At 51.8% G+C, this 17,581-nt stretch overlaps 1 protein-coding gene across 1 annotated transcript; it reads left to right on the top strand.

Annotated features, from left to right (window-relative positions):
• The first annotated feature begins 3,737 nt into the window (after positions 1–3,737).
• Positions 3,738–17,379, top strand: UCN3 (urocortin 3). Its single transcript, XM_048837086.2, has 2 exons — positions 3,738–3,905; positions 16,729–17,379. Exon 2 carries the CDS (start codon positions 16,738–16,740, stop codon positions 17,200–17,202), a length of 465 nt encoding a protein of 154 aa, XP_048693043.1. The 5' UTR covers positions 3,738–3,905; positions 16,729–16,737; the 3' UTR covers positions 17,203–17,379.
• Positions 17,380–17,581: the final 202 nt, after the last annotated feature.

Here is a 17,581-nt window from a genome sequence, read left to right on the forward strand (position 1 = left end):
ATGGGGGGGGTCTCACCAGGGGGGAGAGCATGGGGGGAGGCACCATGATTGCCTCATCAATTGTTGGGAGTGGACCATATCCACCCGGATTGAATTGGCTTCGTCATCACTGGGGTTCTCCACTTGGAAGGTAATTCCCGTCTCTTCACGTGCCAATGTATTTATGCCTGTATCTGTAATTTTCACTCCCTGCATCTGAAGAAGTGGGTTTTTTACCCACAAAAGCTTATGCTCAAATAAATCTGTTAGTCTCTAAGGTGCCACCGGATTCCTCGTTGTTTTTGTGGCTACAGACCAACACGGCTGCCCCTCTGATACTAGCTACATGAGATGTATTCAAGTCAGTAGGGCCTGCTGAAATTCACCCTACGGTACTTAAGGAACTAGCTGTACCGATCTCAGAACCATTAGCGATTATCTTGGAGAACTCACGGAGGACAGGTGAGGTCCCAGAGGACTGGAGAAGGGCAATCATATCTCCTATTTCTCAAAAGAGGGAAAAGGAGGACCTGGGGAATTACATCCCCGTCAGCTATTAATAGATGTGATGTATCTTCCTTTTAGTCAGGCTTCTGACAGTCTCACATGGCATTCTCATAAGCAAACTAGGGAAATGTGGCTAGATGAAATTACTGTAAGATGGGCGCACACATGGTTGGCTGACCGTATTCAAAGAGTAGTTACCAATGGCTCGCTGCCAAGTGGAAGGCTGTATCTAGTGGCGACCTGCTCGGGTCTGTCCTGGGTCTGGTACTATTCAACATTTCCGTTCATGACTCAGCTAATGGAGGGGAGAATACGCTTATAAAAACTGCAGATGTCACCAGGCTGGGAGGGGTTGCCAGCACTTTAGAGGGAAGGATTAGAATTTAAAATGACCTGGACAAATTGGAGAATTGGTCTGAAATCAACAAGATGAAATTCAGTAAAGACAAGTGCAAAGTACTTCACCTAGGAAGGAAAAATCAAATGGGGAATAATGGGCTAGGCAGTTGTACTGCTGAAAATGATCAGGGGGCTCTAGTGGATCACACACTGAATATGAGCCAACGTTATACAGTGGCAAGAAAGGCTAATATCGTTCTGGGGTGTGTTAGCAGAAGTGTCGTATGTAAGACATGGGTGGTAATTTGGCACTGGTGAGGCCTCAGCTGGAGTATTATCTCTAGTTTTGGGTACCACAGTCTAGGAAAGATGTGGAGAAATTGGAAAGCATCAGAGGAGAGCAACAAACATGATAAAAAATTTATAATAAGGTGAGGAAAGGTTAAAAAACCCTGGATCTAGTTAGTCTTGAGAACAGAAGACTGAGGGGCGACCTGATAGCAGTCTTCAAATATGTTAAGGGCTGTTAGAAAGAGGACAGTGATCAGTTGTTCTCCATATGCAGTGAAGGTAGGACAAGAAGCAATTGGGTTAATCTGCAGCAAAGGAGATTCAGGTTAGATATAGGAAAAACTTTCTTACTCTAAGGTTAGTTGAGCTCTGGAGCAGGCTTCCAAGGGAGGTTGTGGAATCCCCATCACGAGGTTTTTAAGTACAGGCTAGACAAACACCTGCCCAAGATGGTCTGGATTTATTTGGTCCTGCCTCAGCACAGGGGCTGGACTAGATGATATTTGAAGATCCCTTCCAGCCCTCCATTTCTATGATTCTCTGATTAAGGTAATCTAGTCTGTCATCCTGCATACCCAGGGCAGAGAACCTTCCCCAGAGATTCCTGCATAAACCGCAGTAACTTGTGGTGGAATCTGAACTACACCTGTTGCTACTATGATAGTTTTTTGGAGGGTGGAGGGTGTTTCATTGTCTTTGGTGAGATGTTTTCCTGTCCGGGGATACTGCAGCTGTACCAGCCCTTCCATACTCACAATGGTACTGCTGAGCAGAAACACAGACCAACCTTTGCCAGTTTTAAGCTCCTAAATCCTTACTTAGATACCCACATGTAAATGGCCTGATTTCCCCACTGTGCTGAGCATTCACAAATCCCACTGAAGTCAATGGGAGCAGCAGGTACTCAGCCCTTTGGAAATCAAGGCAGTTTCACCCAGGTAAATGAGTAAGGAGTCCCTGCCATGATCAGTCAGTTTCAGAACCAATGGAGTAAAGCACGGCAGAGCCTGATCCTCCCGTTCAATTGCTGGTGATGCTCCATTGGCTTCAATAACGTTACTGCTGATCTATAAGGATGTGAGGGGTGGGGACTCAGGCATGTAGCATTGAAAGGCTATCGGTATAATGGGAGGAATGAACAAGAAAGTAAACCCTTAGCAGATAATAAGGGGATGAGTTAATCCTTTTCAAACCCCACTTTCTTTGTCTCTGAGGCTCATCAAAGGATTTATCCCATAACCAATCAGATATTTGATCTATCAAGCACAGTAACCCATCTCTGGGGCTTGCCGTGGCTAAGTGACTTGGCCAAGGTCACCCAGAAAGACTGTAGCAGGACCAGTAATTGAACCTCGGTTTCTAGAGTCCTACTCAATTGTCTTAACCACCAGACCAACCTTCCTTGAAACAGCTCAGTCTAACTGGAGACACCTAAAGGGGCCTGATTCTCAGAGGGCAGGTGCTCAGCACTTTCTGAAAACCAGGTTCCATATTTACAAAAGTTCAGGTACCTTTTTCTTTTGTAGCTTTGGTCTGCAGCGCTGCACGCGCTGGTTTTAGCTGAAAACAAAAGCCCAGGAGGTTGCATGAGCACCTCTTCTCAGGATGTTCCAGAGGCTGGAATGTTCACTAGGAAGCTTGGTCCGGGGAGATTTCTATCTTGATTGGCACCTCAGAGACGCCCGAGTAGGTTCTGAGAAGCAGCCAAACTCCTGGATGCTTCTCTTATCCCAAATGAACTGAAGGTCTTTGAATCTTGTGAGTGTCGCTCATCACACCATAGAACCAAACTTCCACAAACCCCTCCTTGCCTAAGGCTCCTTGGCATAAAGCCCCCCAGCAATTCTAGCGACTTTATCCTGGGTTGTGTTGACTTTGCTCTGTGTTGCCTTTTGTTATCATCAAAGCAGCTCCTCGTTCTGGTAGCTGGCTGGGCTCTGGAAGGCAGGGTCTCTGGAATTCGAACTCCATCTCTAAATCTTTCTGTAGCCTGGGGCAAGTCTCATAACCTCGCGGCCTCCATTTCCCCAGTCTGTCACGTGAGGACAGTAATACTTCCTCATCTACCACAAATGGACTGAGCTAAATATTGGTTAATAAAGGCCAAATCTACCACTGATGCAAGTGAATTAAGTCAGTGGCATTCACCAGGGATAGATTTTGCCCTGAATGTCTGCAAATACACGGAAGAGACAAAAAGCCAGTTTTGTAAAGGTATAAAGACTCAAATAGGAGCCAAGGTGCTTTTAAAAATCCCACTAGGTGCCTATCTTCATCGTTAGGGGCCTAAATACCTTTAAAAATCTGGCCCAGCGTGCTAAGTATTAGTGCAATGTCTCTTGATTCCAAGCAGGAGAGTTCGAGCAAAGCATATGTGTATCTGTGTGTACTCTGTACGGTCCTGGAGTTTGCAACAGCTCCTCTTCTTGGTGTGACTCTTAATAGCCAGCTTTTTTTCTTTTTTTTTTTCTGAATGGGAAGGGACATCTCAGCCCCGTGACGTTGCCAGCTCCTTCTGATTTCATTTTAATGAAATCATGTCCAAATGAAGGCGCCGCGGCTGGAGTTACGATTCAGACCCCGTGATCACTCATTTTTATATATACACAAGGGAGGGGGGGGGGAAGCGTTTCCATAGAGAGAAAAAATATCGCAGCCCTCTTAATAACAATAAAAGAAAAGGCAGGATACAGAAGTTCAGGCTAATGTTCCTGATATATTTCTCCTTACTCTGAGACGGCGGCTTGCAACAGTGAGCGCTCTCCCTCCTGAGCACAGAAGACTTACAGGTGAGTGCATTGCTTGGAATTCATTTATTAAAGAGCAACCAGCTTTGTTTGCAACAAAGTTTAAATATTTCAGTGCTTCTCCTAGGTGCTTGGGTCCCTGCTAGGCGCTACATTTCTATGCAAAAGGAGAGAAGCATTCTATCAAAAAGCAGTCTAGGAAACTGTATTAAGAGACAAAAATGACTCTGTCTTTTGAGTTACTGAGGCAAAGGATCAGCTAAAGCACTGGCTGGAGTTTTCAGAGTTAAACTGACTAGCTCCAGGGACGGGGGAAAGAGGTGGGATTGACATGTTTCAAGGGTTATCTCCAGGGAGGGGGACACAAAATGCTATATCTAAAGACAGAATGGGAAAGCAAGACAGAGTCAGCCCCCACGGCTAAAGTCAGTTTTGTGCATCAGCAATGAAATGGGCCATTTGAAATGTGCAGTTGGTTTATTAGTTAGCAAAGTGGAGGTGTCTGTGGCTGAGATCCAAATGTGTAATATTTGATCTTTCTGCGACTACTTTCGATGGGAAGCTGAGCTGTGCAAATCAGATCCATCTCATTAGCTCTAGCTGAAGTCTTTGTTATAGGGGGACACCAATAAGTCAGAAAAAGCGTTATTCCCAACTTGCTTGACCTGCCTTGCATGTCTGCTTCACGTTTCCTCCTGTCTTTAATAGCTAAGAGGCAGGTGTAGGTCCCCACCTAGTGTAAATTCTGATAGCTCCAATTGTCTGTAGCTTTTCTATATAATGTCTGTAAATTGTCCATGGAGCTATGACAATTTATCCCAGCTGAAGATGTGCCCCTAAAGGCACCTGTGGATCACATCTCGTAAATGTCATCATCAGACTCAATCCAAGCCTCTTCGGAAACTGGTTTGCTGCTTCTTTTGGCTGAATTCCACATTTCTTTGGTGACAGTTCCGGGGAGCAAGACTTTGTAATGGTTACCAGTGCACTAGGATTCTCAGGTACAAGAGACACAACAGGATGGCTACCAAAAGGTATTTTTTGCAGTAGCCAAGCAAAGGGAACTCATTAGCCAGGCCATCGGCAGTGTATTGTGTTGAGACTTTGCCTTGATTGAATTTTTTTATGATATCAATCCTGCGTCTGGGCATCTGAAAACCAATGATGATTTGGGGCATGTTTCATTTGCTTTTTTTTATGTTCTGTGGTCCCCGTCACCAATGACAGCTCCCAGGAAGCCCCCAAAGAGTTTTCAGAGATGGGACAAGATAGCCCAATCATCGCCTGACCTAGGGCCAGACTTTCCATTATCAGATGATGGTATAAAGAGTGTTGCGAACTGATTTGATAATTAGTTGTGCAGGGCTCAGAGAGATGCAAATTGTCTGACAGATTTGCACTGATTAGTGGAATATCATCCCTGGAGACAACGTTGGAAGGGGCTCGATTAGTTCTTAATCACAGCTGGGTGTTTCCAAACAAAATCTGAACAACACAGCTGTCAAAACGGTAGCTCGTAATAATCCAGAGCCAATAGCCCTTGACACTAACAGAGCACAGGGGGCCAGATCTTCAACAGGTGGAAATCTATTGTAGAGCAACACAGATTTCCACCCACTGAGGAGCTGGGCCCATGTATTTATAGGGGAAAATAAGCAGGATGTGGGTCTTTGCTGAGATCTATTCAGGCAAGTGCAGGCTGATGAATCCTGTCGGGCGTACGGTTTAAAACTTATCAAAACTCCATCTATCTGACTCCAGCTCATGCAGCCAAGTTTATTGATGCAATCGATTACTCCGGGACAGCAGCGCGAGAGAAGTGGGCGTCAGAGAAGAGGGAGAACGGAAAGCCACTCTTACAAAACAGCCCCCCCCCCATAGTCCCTGTCCCTCTGGCAGGAAGTTAAAATAACTTTTGAAGGGTCTCCTGCCTCCCTGTTCCCAGGGCTGGGAAGTGAAATGCCAGGTCAAAGGCTGTATCTCAGATGTGTGTGTGGGGGGGAGGGGTTATCGGCCTATTAACGTTTCATGGCAGAGTTTAAGTCCTGATTTTGCAAGGCGCCGAGCGATTCCTGGACACTCTCCCCTGCCATTGACGAGGGTGCTGAACATCTCGCAGGATCAGGCCCATAGTGCAACCAAAGCGAGAGGCTGATCACACAAGCTTGAGCCAGGCAAAGCGGTGGCAGACACGGTGCACGCCACAATCCTGACCTATGGGCACACAGCTCAGCCTTCACACCTCAGTCCTGCCCCAGTGCTATTCCAGCCCTGAGGCCCCCCCTTGAGCTGGGCCTTGGGACCCACGATCAGCGCAGGCTCTCCCGGTCCCTCGGCAGCCAGACGGCTGGGAGCAGGGCAGCAGGAACCCTTTTCTAATTAAAAGAGGAAGGCGGCAGATGGGTGGAGAATGAGCAGAGCCCCTTGGAAAGGGTGGAGGGGAGAGTGGTGGGAGCCACCAGCTAAGGACAGGAATGGGATTGAAAAAACCAGCAGCCCCTGCGTGCCAGGCAGCCCTCACTCTTGCTCAGACATATGCAGCCACGGGGCCTCAGACCTAACCATGTCCACATGTGCATTGTAGGCTCGGGCCGGCGGGTCTCACCTGGCCTGAGCAGAGGTTGCCAGTTGTTGTGAAATGGGCCGCACTGAGAGGTGGCTCCCGGATGAGGAATATGGGTCCTGGGTCCTCTAAGCCGACAGACGCGCCTCATTCTGCAGAGAGACGGGGTGAAATATGGTGGCTAGTTCTGCTGACTCCAACGCATGGGTGCACACGCATGCTCAGCGTTATACACAGGCCTACGTACTCCGTTGGATCCGGGCCCAGTTCAGAGCTCCACTTCCATTCTCCAGCCGCCTGTCCTCCGAACCATGGCAGGCTGTTACAGGCAGATGCCTGGTTCCGTCACCATTGTGCCTGGCACATCGCCCCGAGGAAACAAGTGAGAATGGCAGCGAGCAATGACAGGCCTCCTTGTCCAGCAGGCGTGGCAAGCTCAGTGGGTGGTGGGTGTCTCCTGCACCATAAGTGAGACCCAAACTGGTCCATCACGCTCTTCCAGGAGTCAGGAAGGCGCTTCCTTTTCGCCCAGCCACTAGGAGTCTTCCTGAGCTGATCTCAGCTGAAAGGGACCCTTTTAGTAGTTGATCCATGACTGTCCTCAGACAGCTTTCCAGTCCAGCTATATAGCATGAACCTGTTCAAAGCCACTGTGAGCCCATAGGACCTGGCCAGACCTGATGCCAGAGCAGGGCTGTGCTAACTGGAGAGACGAAAAGGCCTCTAGAGACCTACAGACTCATCATTGTCTTGGATGCCTGATTTCATAGAGGCCAGAAGGAACCATCAGATCCTCTAGTATGATCTCCTGTCCCAGGCTGTTACATTTCACCCAACTACCCCTGTATTGATCCCAATTACTTTAATTAAATTCAAGTATTTCCATCCTCAAGAGGCCAAATTGTGTGCTAGAGGCACAGGAGAGATCGAGATGCTACCACGCCAACAGGCCCTGCAAAACAAGGCTCCATCCCAAAGCGCTCATAACAGACAACCAATACCCGCACCATTTCCATGTTGCTTTATGCCTTCAAAGCACTACACAAACATTAACTAGTCCCCAGCTCAGCCCTTGGTCCAGGGGAAGTGACAATTACAGGCAAGTATCAGCTTGAGGAGCATGTCTTCTCTTCTGAGCACGTTCACGTTGGCAACCATTGTGAAAATGTAGAAGCCTGGAAAGTTCCAGAGTGAGCTAGCATTTCTGCCACCAGCCACTGAGTTACCCTCCGATAACAGCCATAGCCTTAACTCTGCCCCGGTGGAGGCAACAGCTGCCAAACCTCACACGTGGGGAAATGGAGAAATGTTGCACTGCACAGCTCGGTCCTAGGGAAGAGCCGGTAAAAATACCGCTGCAGCCGTTGGCCTGAAAAAAACGTCCTTCAGAGCTCTCTCGGCCGCAGATTTCTTGTCCAGGCAGCCCTCCCCAAAATACTAGAGGGATGCATGCTGTAAAAACCACCTCCAGCTCACAGTTAGGACGAGCAGAGGGCAAGTGGGACGGGGGTGGGGGGTAATAGGTGCCTATATAAGAAAAAGCCCCCCCAAATTGGGACTGTCCCTATAAAATCGGGACATCTGGTCACCCCACTCACAGTGGACTATGCATTCTGCGCCAGTGGCCAGCGTCACCAGGCCCAGGGCAGGCGCTCTGTGCTTTCTTCATTAACAATCCCCAGTCACTGTATATTTTCTCAAGGTATCGGGCGTTTTTAAAACCATTTTCACAACACTGTGGGCCCTATCTGCCATAGCCTTCTGCTTTGTGTTGTTATTTACACCTGCGCAAAGTGGGGGGAGAATGAGACCAGCTCCAGACGGTAGTCTTGTGCACCACTTTGCACCCATTTTACACATGTATAAATGACTATGTTATAGTAGACCACCAGAGCTACTATAGCTAAAATTGAGACCAACTTTCTGGTTAAAGCTCAGCTTTCCTAAGTGCTCTAATATTTGCATGGTGACTCAGATTGCCTTGTAATTTGGGGAGCACCATGGGGGCACTGGCTGGGGTCAGTGATCCAAATTTGGGATCATTCGATCCAGGGGTTTCCGAGATACAAAGTGCAAGGCAGTTGAGAATCAGGCAGACAGTTTTCTATGCAGTTCCATATGCAAAGTCACCCATCCAGACAGGAATTACAGGGCCATTCCTCCACCCCGTACACATTAATTATTATCAACCTCCACAGTGACTCTAGCCATTAGTACCCTGGGATTTACCAAACAGGGAACAATTTCAAACAACCATCCAGGCCAGATGTTCTTGGACAAGAGTTGGGTGTTTGGTCCATAAATCAAATCGACAACTTCGCTCTCATTCTCTTAGATGACTTCTTTCACTCAAAAGACGTTCAGCTGAATCACCGACTTCCTTAAGACCAAGCCTGGCAGTGATGTTACACAATGCTTTCTAAACCCAGCTGAGAATACTACAGCCTCACAGCTCTAGGGGGCAGAGTTAAGGTTATGGGTGTTTTGTGAGCGTGACTGTGGCTTGTTATGGAAGTGAAACCTCAGCATTGAAATTCCTGGGGTGCTTACTTTATTTTATTAACTGTAATGCACTGGAAAGGTGAGGCCCGCTCAACACACTGGGATGGGCTTGCAGATTTAAACACCCTGCAAGAAAGTTTTTTGTATGGGAATTTCCTTAGTTTTTTAAATTGTCCTACTGAGGGACTGGAGGGAGCAGTGGGCTTGGAAATGGGGCGGCGGGAATTCTCCCTCCCTTTCCCCTGACTCCCTACTGTCTGTGGGGAGGGGAGCGTTCCCATGCACAGCCCAAGAGGGAAGCCCCTCTCTGGCAGACCTTAGGATGTGTGCAGGGTGGGAACCGTCTCAGGTCTTAAAAGGGGGGATGAGGGGAGCAGAAGGATTGTTGGGGGCACATATCAAGGGGCATTCCCCACTTCCTTCCTTTGCGTCTCCTCAGGCCCGATTCCTGTGGAACTTAGAGGGCACCCAGGAGGAGGGCTCTGCCTGGATAAGTGTACCAGCCTCCTGGCAAGCCCCAGAAGGCTACTTGAAAGGTGCTCCAGCTTCACCTCCCGTGGGTGGTAGGAGGCTCCCTGAGGCCCACCTCAGAAACCTTTTGGGGTACCTCAACCTTCCCCACACAGATGGGAAGAGGATCAGGGGGTCCCGCATGAGCCTTAGGTGGCTGGCAGAGGGGCCCCCAGCCTCCACCATTCTGAAGATTCTCATCCAGGGCCGCAGCTTTGTCTGAATTTGGCCCATTATGGGGACCAACCCTAGCTGGGGATCTGACAAGGCTCATAATGCCCCCATCCGGTGGGGGCTGGCTGGGAGGGACCCCAAGGATCCGCTGGAGGCTTAGGCAGACCAGCTAAGATAATAGATGTGTGGAATGGGTGGGAAGGCCACAGCACATGCCCTAAGGCCCAGAGTAAGTCCTCCACGAGCCCTTAATGGGGCAGAGTGGACCTGCTGGCTTCCCCATCCTCCCTTTCTCCACTGGCTCCTGCTTAGCCCTCCCCATTCCTGTGCCCAAAGCCACGGCCCTGGCCACTGGAGATCACTCAAGCCTGGTCAGGTTTGGGGCACATTAGCTGCAGGGTGCCAGGTAGCGGTCAGTAGGGCTGTCTGTGCTGTACCTGTTCTGTGACTGGCTCCCGTCTGTGGGGATGTCCCCCTGGTTCCCTCCACCAGCCCTAAATATCAGGGGAGGTTTTATATTCTAGGCTCTCTGATATTGCGATCTTGAATTGAAAATCCAACTGCCCCCCTCCAGCCCTGCAGCAAGTCACACAGAGTTTGAGCCGGGTGAGTGACCCACGGGAATGACAATAGAGGATCTAGCCAGACTGCGTTGGACACCTGCTTTGGACCCACAAATGAGGCTCTCTGCAGGGTTGTGGCCGCGTTGGTCCCAGGATATTAGAGAGACAAGAAGAGCGCTGTGGGAGCTCGGCAGAGCGTCTCTCACACCAACAGAGGTTGGCCCAGTAAAAGCTATTACCCCACCCACCTTGTCTCTCCTTGGGTCTGTCTACACAGCAAAGACAAACCCGCGGCCAGCCCGTGCCAGCTGACTCGGGCTTGGGGGGCTCTTTTGTTGCTGTGTAGACTTCCAGGCTCGGGCTGGAGCCTGAGCTTTGAGACACATGCACACCTCGCAGGGTGCTAGAGCCTGGAAGGCTAATGAAAAATCTCTACAGCCCAAGCCCTGTGAGCCTGGGCCAGGCACGGGTGCCTAGTTGCTGTGTAGACATACGGATAGGGGCTCTGTCACTTATTGCTTAGCCTGCAGGGTACTGAAATACCCACTAGAGGGAGCCTGTGGCTCACAAAAGGCAGCACACACAAGGGTCTCTGCACACCGCTTTGTTTTGTGTCAGGATCTAAAAGGTCGATATTGGTACAGTGGAAAAGCCAAGCTTGGCGGTTTTGAGTCTGCAGTGTGGCATAGTAGCTAGGGAATATTACAATCTCATTCTTTTCATTAGTAGATCTCAAAGCACTTTATAAAGGAGAGCAGTGTCATTATCCCCATTTTACATATGGGGAAACTGAGGCACAGAATTTACCCCAGTTCACCCAGACAGCCAGTGGCAGAGCTGGGACAAGAAGCCAAGACCCCTGAGTCCCAGGCTGGTGCTCTAGCCACTAGATCACACGACTAGTTCCTAGCTCCCAGGGTGTGACCTTGGGCAGCCGGGCTGAAGGCTCTTTGAGATAGGGACTGTCTTTTCATTCTGTGTGTGTACAGCGCCTGGCACAGTGGAGCCTGGATCGGAGCCCCTAGGCTTTGCCGTAATATAACTACATCCCCCTGCCCCTTAATTGCCTCGTCTGTAAAACTGGCACCAGCTCTTGTGAAATGCTGTGAGGGCATCCTAAGAAAGGTGCCACCCAAGTGCTACAGGTTGGAATAATGGGGGGAAATATTAGCTGAATAAGGCACTTTTCTAAAGAGAAGGTGAGTGTCTGCGTGTCCATCCCTGTGGGTCTGTGTGTGCCTCCGTGACGGTCCGTGCATGCATGTAGGATCCCTCGGCCTGCTTCCTCCCTGGGACAATGCTGCCCTGCAGCTGGCCAGGTGCGGTTCTCGCGATGCCTGTGTACAGCATTGCCACGGCATTCGGCTGTTTACCTATTTGGTCCCAGGTTCATTCACAGCCTTGGATCATCCTCCTGGCTGCAGGGACGAGAGAGCCGGCCATGAAACAAGCAATCTGCCCTGTTCCCCTGTGACACGGCCCGTGATGTAACAGCGCGTCACACTGCCAAAGAAAATCCCCAGCCCTCTAGCGACCGACTCCTCACTCAGGGCAGCAACCCAACGGGAAATTCATTGAATCACAGAATCATAGAATAACGGAGTTGGAAGGGACCTCTGGAGGCCATCAAGTCCAACCCCCTGCCCAGAGCAAGACCAATCCCAACTAAATCATCCCAGCCAGCGCTTTGTCAAGCCTGACATTAAAAACTTCTAAGGAAGGGGATTCCACCACCGCCCTAGATAACGCATTCCAGTGTTTCACCACCCTCCCAGTGAAAAAGTTTTTCCTAATATCCAACCTAAACCTCCCCCACTGCAACTTGAGACCATTACTCCTTGTTCTGTCATCTGCTATCACTGAGAACAGTCTAGATCCATCCTCTTTGGATCCACCTTTCAGGTAGTTAAAAGCAGCTATCAAATCCCCCCTCATTCTTCTCTTCTGTAGACTAAACAATCCCAGTTCCCTCAGCCTCTCCTCATAACTCATATGTTCCAGTCCCCTAATCATTTTTGTTGCCCTTCGCTGGACTCTCTCCAATTTCTCCACATCCTTCTTGTAGTGTGGGGCCCAAAACTGGACACAGTACTCCAGATGAGGCCTCACCAATGTCGAATAGAGGGGAACGATCACGTCCCTCGATCTGCTGGCAATGTCCCTAACTTATACACCCCAAAATGCCATTGGCCTTCTTGGCACACTGTTGACTCATATCCAGCTTCTCGGCCACTGTCACCCGCAGGTCCTTCTCTGCAGAACTGCTGCCTAGCCATTCGGTCCCTAGTCTGTAGCGGTGCATTGGATTCTTCTGTCCTAAGTGCAGGACTCCAACGCTCCTACGCTTTTGCTGGCTCGTTATAATTGTCAAGGATGACTGGATGGAATAGATTAGATAAGAGGGAATGGATAGCGTCATTTGGAGCAGTGGAATTCATAGATGCTAAGGCCCCTCCCATACACTGCGAAGCAATGGTTGATGGGTGCGTCAGGCCAGTGACCGCACCAGGACCTTTGAGCATCCACAGCCAGACAATGCGTTGTCACCGTGATGGTGTCTAGGAGGCCGTGCTGTTAGAAATGCCAACTCTTCATCCCTCCGCATCTCCTTTTGCCAACACTGGCTTGTTCCCTATTGTATATTCCTCCATCCTATTTCAAATGGCTCCATCGGTGGAGTTTCCATTATTAATAACAACCCCTAGCTCTTATGCAGCACTTTTCATCAGTAGATCTGAAAGCACTTTACAAAGGAAGGCAATATCATTACACCCATTGTATAGATGGGGAAACTGAGGCACAGAGCAGGGCAGTAATATTCTCATGGGCCGCCCGGTGGCAGAGTCAGGACTAGAAACCAGGTCTCCTGAGTCCTGTGCCAGCGTTTCTCATGCTAGCCAGGAAAACAACTAGAATCCATGGAAGGGAGGGGGGGCGCCCTTCAAGTCACGGGTTTACCTGGGATGTCCCAGGCAAACAAAGTTTGTGAACAGTCAAAAGGAGTGCCAGGCTGGCTGGGACCTCGCTGTTTCTCCACTCGGTCCAGCTGCAGCAGGTTTCCTGCCTGCCGTGAATGGCTCATTCGCTGGCCTGATGTTGAGCGGTACCGAGCACTCAGAACTCCTCTTGACTTCAACGGGATTTGGGATGCCCGGCCCCTCCCAGGAAGAGCCGACCCGAGGAGGAGAAACCCTTCCAAACCAGGAAGAGACTGCGCAGCAGAGCCGCGAAAAGGCAGGTGTTTCACAGCCTCCCACTAGGTTAGGCTGGCTTGCTGGGGCAGACCTACTTCAGCCACTTTCCAGCCCTCCTCTCCCCAGATACTGGAGCTCCGGGCAGGGGGAACTGGGTGAGGTTCTGTGGCCTGGGTTATACTGGAGATCAGCTGAGATGGTTCCTCCTGGCCCTAAACTCTGTGAATATCTGGGCTCCCAAGCGCGGACCGGTCACAGGAGCAGTGAGTCTGGGAGTCTCACTCCAGGCCCAATGTTTGCTCAGCTCACAGAGGATACGTCTCCATGGCCCACTGAGCCTGGGCTCTGACTCCAGTTGGGGCCCCAGCCCCTCGTCTCCCACACACAACTCAGTCTGACAAGGGTCAGCAAAGCACGCAGGACCCTGGCCCTAGGAACTTGCTGAGGGCGTGGGCCAGAGACCAAGTGACTCAGGGCCGAGCCCGGTCGTTTTGCAGTGTGGACACAGCTCAAACCACAGCCCTGAACCAGAAGGTCTGTATAATACACTATGGACCCGGTTTACAATGCAGTGTGGATGCTCAAGCCCGAGCTTGGAAACACTGCGTACGTCTACACTGCAGTAACACACACAGCACAGCTGTGGCTGGCCTGGGTTAGCGGGTTTGAGCTTCGCGGTGGGTCTCAGAGCCTGGCCTCCAGCCCAAGACCAGACCTCTACACTGCAATTTTCAGCCCCACGGGCCTGAGCCCTGCAAGCCCGAGTCGATTGACCCAGGCCCTGTGGCTCGGTGCAGCGGGCTTCTCATTGCAGTGTAGACGTACCCACTCTGGCCACAGGTCCCAGAGCCCCAGGCTAGTATGCAGTATAGACACAGGTGCCGACTTTTCAATGTGCCGGGGGGTGCTCGACCCCCTGGCTCTGTCCCAAGCCTTGCCCCCCACTCCACCCCTTCCCTCAAGTCCCCACTCCCACCCCGCCTCTTCCCGCCGCATTCCACCCCCTCCCCCGAGTGCACCGCGTTCTCACTCCTGCCCCTTCCCCAGCCCCCAGAGCCTCCTGCATGCCGCAAAACAGCTGATCAAGGCGGGCAGGAGGCATGGGGAGGGAGGGGGAGGCGCTGATCGGCAGGGCTGATGGGGGGCTTCCGAGGGGTGCTCCAGCCCCAGCGCCTATGAATATAGACATATCCAGTGTGATTGTCAGCCACCCCTCCTAGAGGAGCAGCAGCTCAGGAAGGGAGCTGATCACAACATGCCATCAGAAAACTGTGTTTGGGCAAAACCAACATTTGTCGTGAAATGACGTCGATGTCAAGGACGTATCATTGAGAAAAAGGGGGGGGGGTAAGTCGAAATGTCGCCTTTCGGCCCAGAAAGTTTTGCTGGTTCATCCTGGAACAACCTTCGTTTTGAAGTTTACTGTCCCTTTAAATGGGTGAAATGGAACCATTTCAAATGTACTGATGGGGGAAAATGGGCCCTTGGCTGCAGGAAGTGAGGGAAAAGTTGAGGGTGGCCAAGGACCTACATGGTCTGGAGAGCCGGAGAGCGACAACTAAACCTTTCCACTGGCCCTGCATGAAGATTTTTTCAGAATTTCATTCCCCCCCGAAATTTTAGCTTTTCGTCTTCGCTTGCCATGGGAAATCCATCCGCCAGCGGGCTCGCCTCTGGAATGACGTGGGATGAGACGGCTGTGTGGCAAGGCAGGGCTGAGGGGGATTGGGGATGTTAGCGCTCCATCAAACCTCTGTGGGGACACGGTTATACAGCCCCTGCCTGCCCTAGACACGGCGCGGTCCTTAGCGGCCATTTTGTGGTCAAGCCAAGGTGACTCAGTCAGGGTGAGCGTTGTTGGTGTTCGTCAGCTCCCGATTTCGAGGGGCCCTGGCTCCCGATTTCTGACTAGTCAGGGTCGGCAATACTGGGGTTTATAGTCAGATGCACTCTCAGGGCTGCAATAGATGGGTTGCCAACACCGCATGGGGTTTCCTATTGATATAGGAACCTTTGTTGCCACTGGCATTAGCTAGCGCCATGGACGCATGCCTAGTGGGCTTCGATGGGCTGGACCTGCTTTTTCGAAAGTCGACATTTTGAACCAGCTTTGAGTTGGTCAGGGTGCGGGGGCTTAGAAGGTGATGCCTGGGAAGTCATATGGAGCACAGGGGGGCCACGAGGAAGAAGGATGGGAGGTGACCATGACATTCTGACAACCCTGTGGCAGGGTCCCAAGTAATACTGCGGGAGCTGTTATAACAGCTGTTGTGTCCCACCCCAGAGGCAGCTGCATTACAGCACCAGTGCAGCAAAGCAATCCTTATGTATGAATCGTCTGTAGGTCTGCAAAGCATCAGGTCTCTGGTCCAGCATGTACAATTAGAGGCCACTTTTCTAAAGGTGGGTCTTAGCGACCCACCCAAAATTACAGAGGGAACCCAGGGGTGTGGCACCGTGGAACACAGGGGGGGGGCCTGATTCAATCCCCTGCTCTAACCAGAGATGACTGGTAGCTGCTGATGGGGGGGCACAATTTAAAGGTTCACCCCCCCCAACAACTTGAGTCATCCCCCCCCCCCCCCCCCGCAGACTCACACCTCTCCTCTTACCCTCAGCAGCCCCTCTCTGCATCTCCCAGCTGTTTGCGGCTGCCTCTCCCCGTGGCTGCAGCTTGCGGCTTGCCAGCTGCAGGAGCTACCGTACAAGGAGGGGGCCGGGTCGGCAAACCCTGGCAGAAATCTGGGGGGCACACAACCCTGCATGCCCCCCGTCCCATGCATCACCTCTGCACTAGACCATACTTCCTCCTAGTTGTGGGAATAGAACCCAGGAGTCCTGATTCCCCATCCCCTGCACTTACCACTAGACACCTCCTCCAAGATCTGGACATCCCAATCCCCTCCCCTTATCACCGGACTATTCCGCCATCACAGGCGTGGGCTTTCTCATTTCCCTGGGGGTGCTCGACCCCCCCACCCCACCAGAGACCCCGTCCCCCCACTCCATTCCTTCCCCCAGGCCCCACTCCATCTCTTCCTGCCCCATTCCACCCCTCCCCAGAGCGTGCCCTGCCCTCTCCCCCCGGGCGCCTCCCGCCTGCCACTGAACAGCTGATCTGTGGTGGGCAGGAGGCACTGGAAGGGAGGGAGCGGAGCTGATCGGCAGGGCCGCCAGCAGGCAGAAGGTGCTGGGAGGGGCCGGGGGGGGGGACAAGCTGATCGGTGGGGCCTGCCGGTGGGTGCTGAGCACCCACGGAGTCAGCGCCTCTGTGCCCTGAGGATACACCGTGATTAAAACGAATGACCCTCACCTACGTTTCTACCTTCCCTGCCTTCTCTCCCTCTCCTGAGCCTCAGGGGGGAACCATGTCGCCCACCAGACTCATGCTGCTGCTCCTGATCGTGTGCGCCGTGCGGACAGGCCTGTCCCTCAAGCTGTACAAAGCCGAGTCCCTCTTCAGCTGCCTCAACGCCGCCCTCTCGGAGGCCGAGAAGAGCCGCCTGGAGGAGAACTCCCTCCTGGACAAGAGGAGTTTCGGCTCCCTGCCTGGGAAGGAGGCACCCTCACAGCAGGAGGAAGAGGAGGAGGCGGAAAAGGAGAAACGGACGTTCGCAGGGGACGCCCGATACAAATACCTCTCGCAGGCGCAGCTCAAGGGGAAGATGTACCAGAACCGGGCCAAGACCGACCGGCGCACCAAATTCACCCTGTCCCTCGACGTGCCCACCAACATCATGAACATCCTCTTCGACATCGCCAAGGCCAAGAACTTGCGGGCAAAGGCCGCCGCCAACGCCCACTTAATGGCGCAGATCGGGCGGCGGAAGTGAAGGGGGCGTGGGGGGGGTGGAGCGGAGCGGGGAGCGAACTTGTGGGTGAGGTAGGGATGGGTGGGCCGGGGAGGGAGGTCGCCATCGGGGGCTTCAGCCCACCCCTCCTGGGGCTGCCCAAATGAAACTGTATAAAAGTGCGGTCTATTTTTGATCCTTAAAGCTGCATAACATTCAGATCGATCTCTCTCTCTCTTTCTCGCTCTGAACTTTTCCTCTCCTCAGAGCCCTGACCGCTTACCACTTGCTCCCTGCTTGGAGGAGGCAGATAGGGGTTTCACACCAGGGGAAGGGGATGTTTGGCTTCCCATAACACGGGCCCCGATTAAAGCAACAGTCTCTCAAGTTTCCAATTCTTTCCTTTCCTTTCCTCTCATTC

The sequence above is a fragment of the Caretta caretta genome, chromosome 1 (assembly GCF_965140235.1).
Source record: "Caretta caretta isolate rCarCar2 chromosome 1, rCarCar1.hap1, whole genome shotgun sequence".
In the NCBI taxonomy this organism is placed as follows: Eukaryota; Metazoa; Chordata; order Testudines; family Cheloniidae; genus Caretta; species Caretta caretta.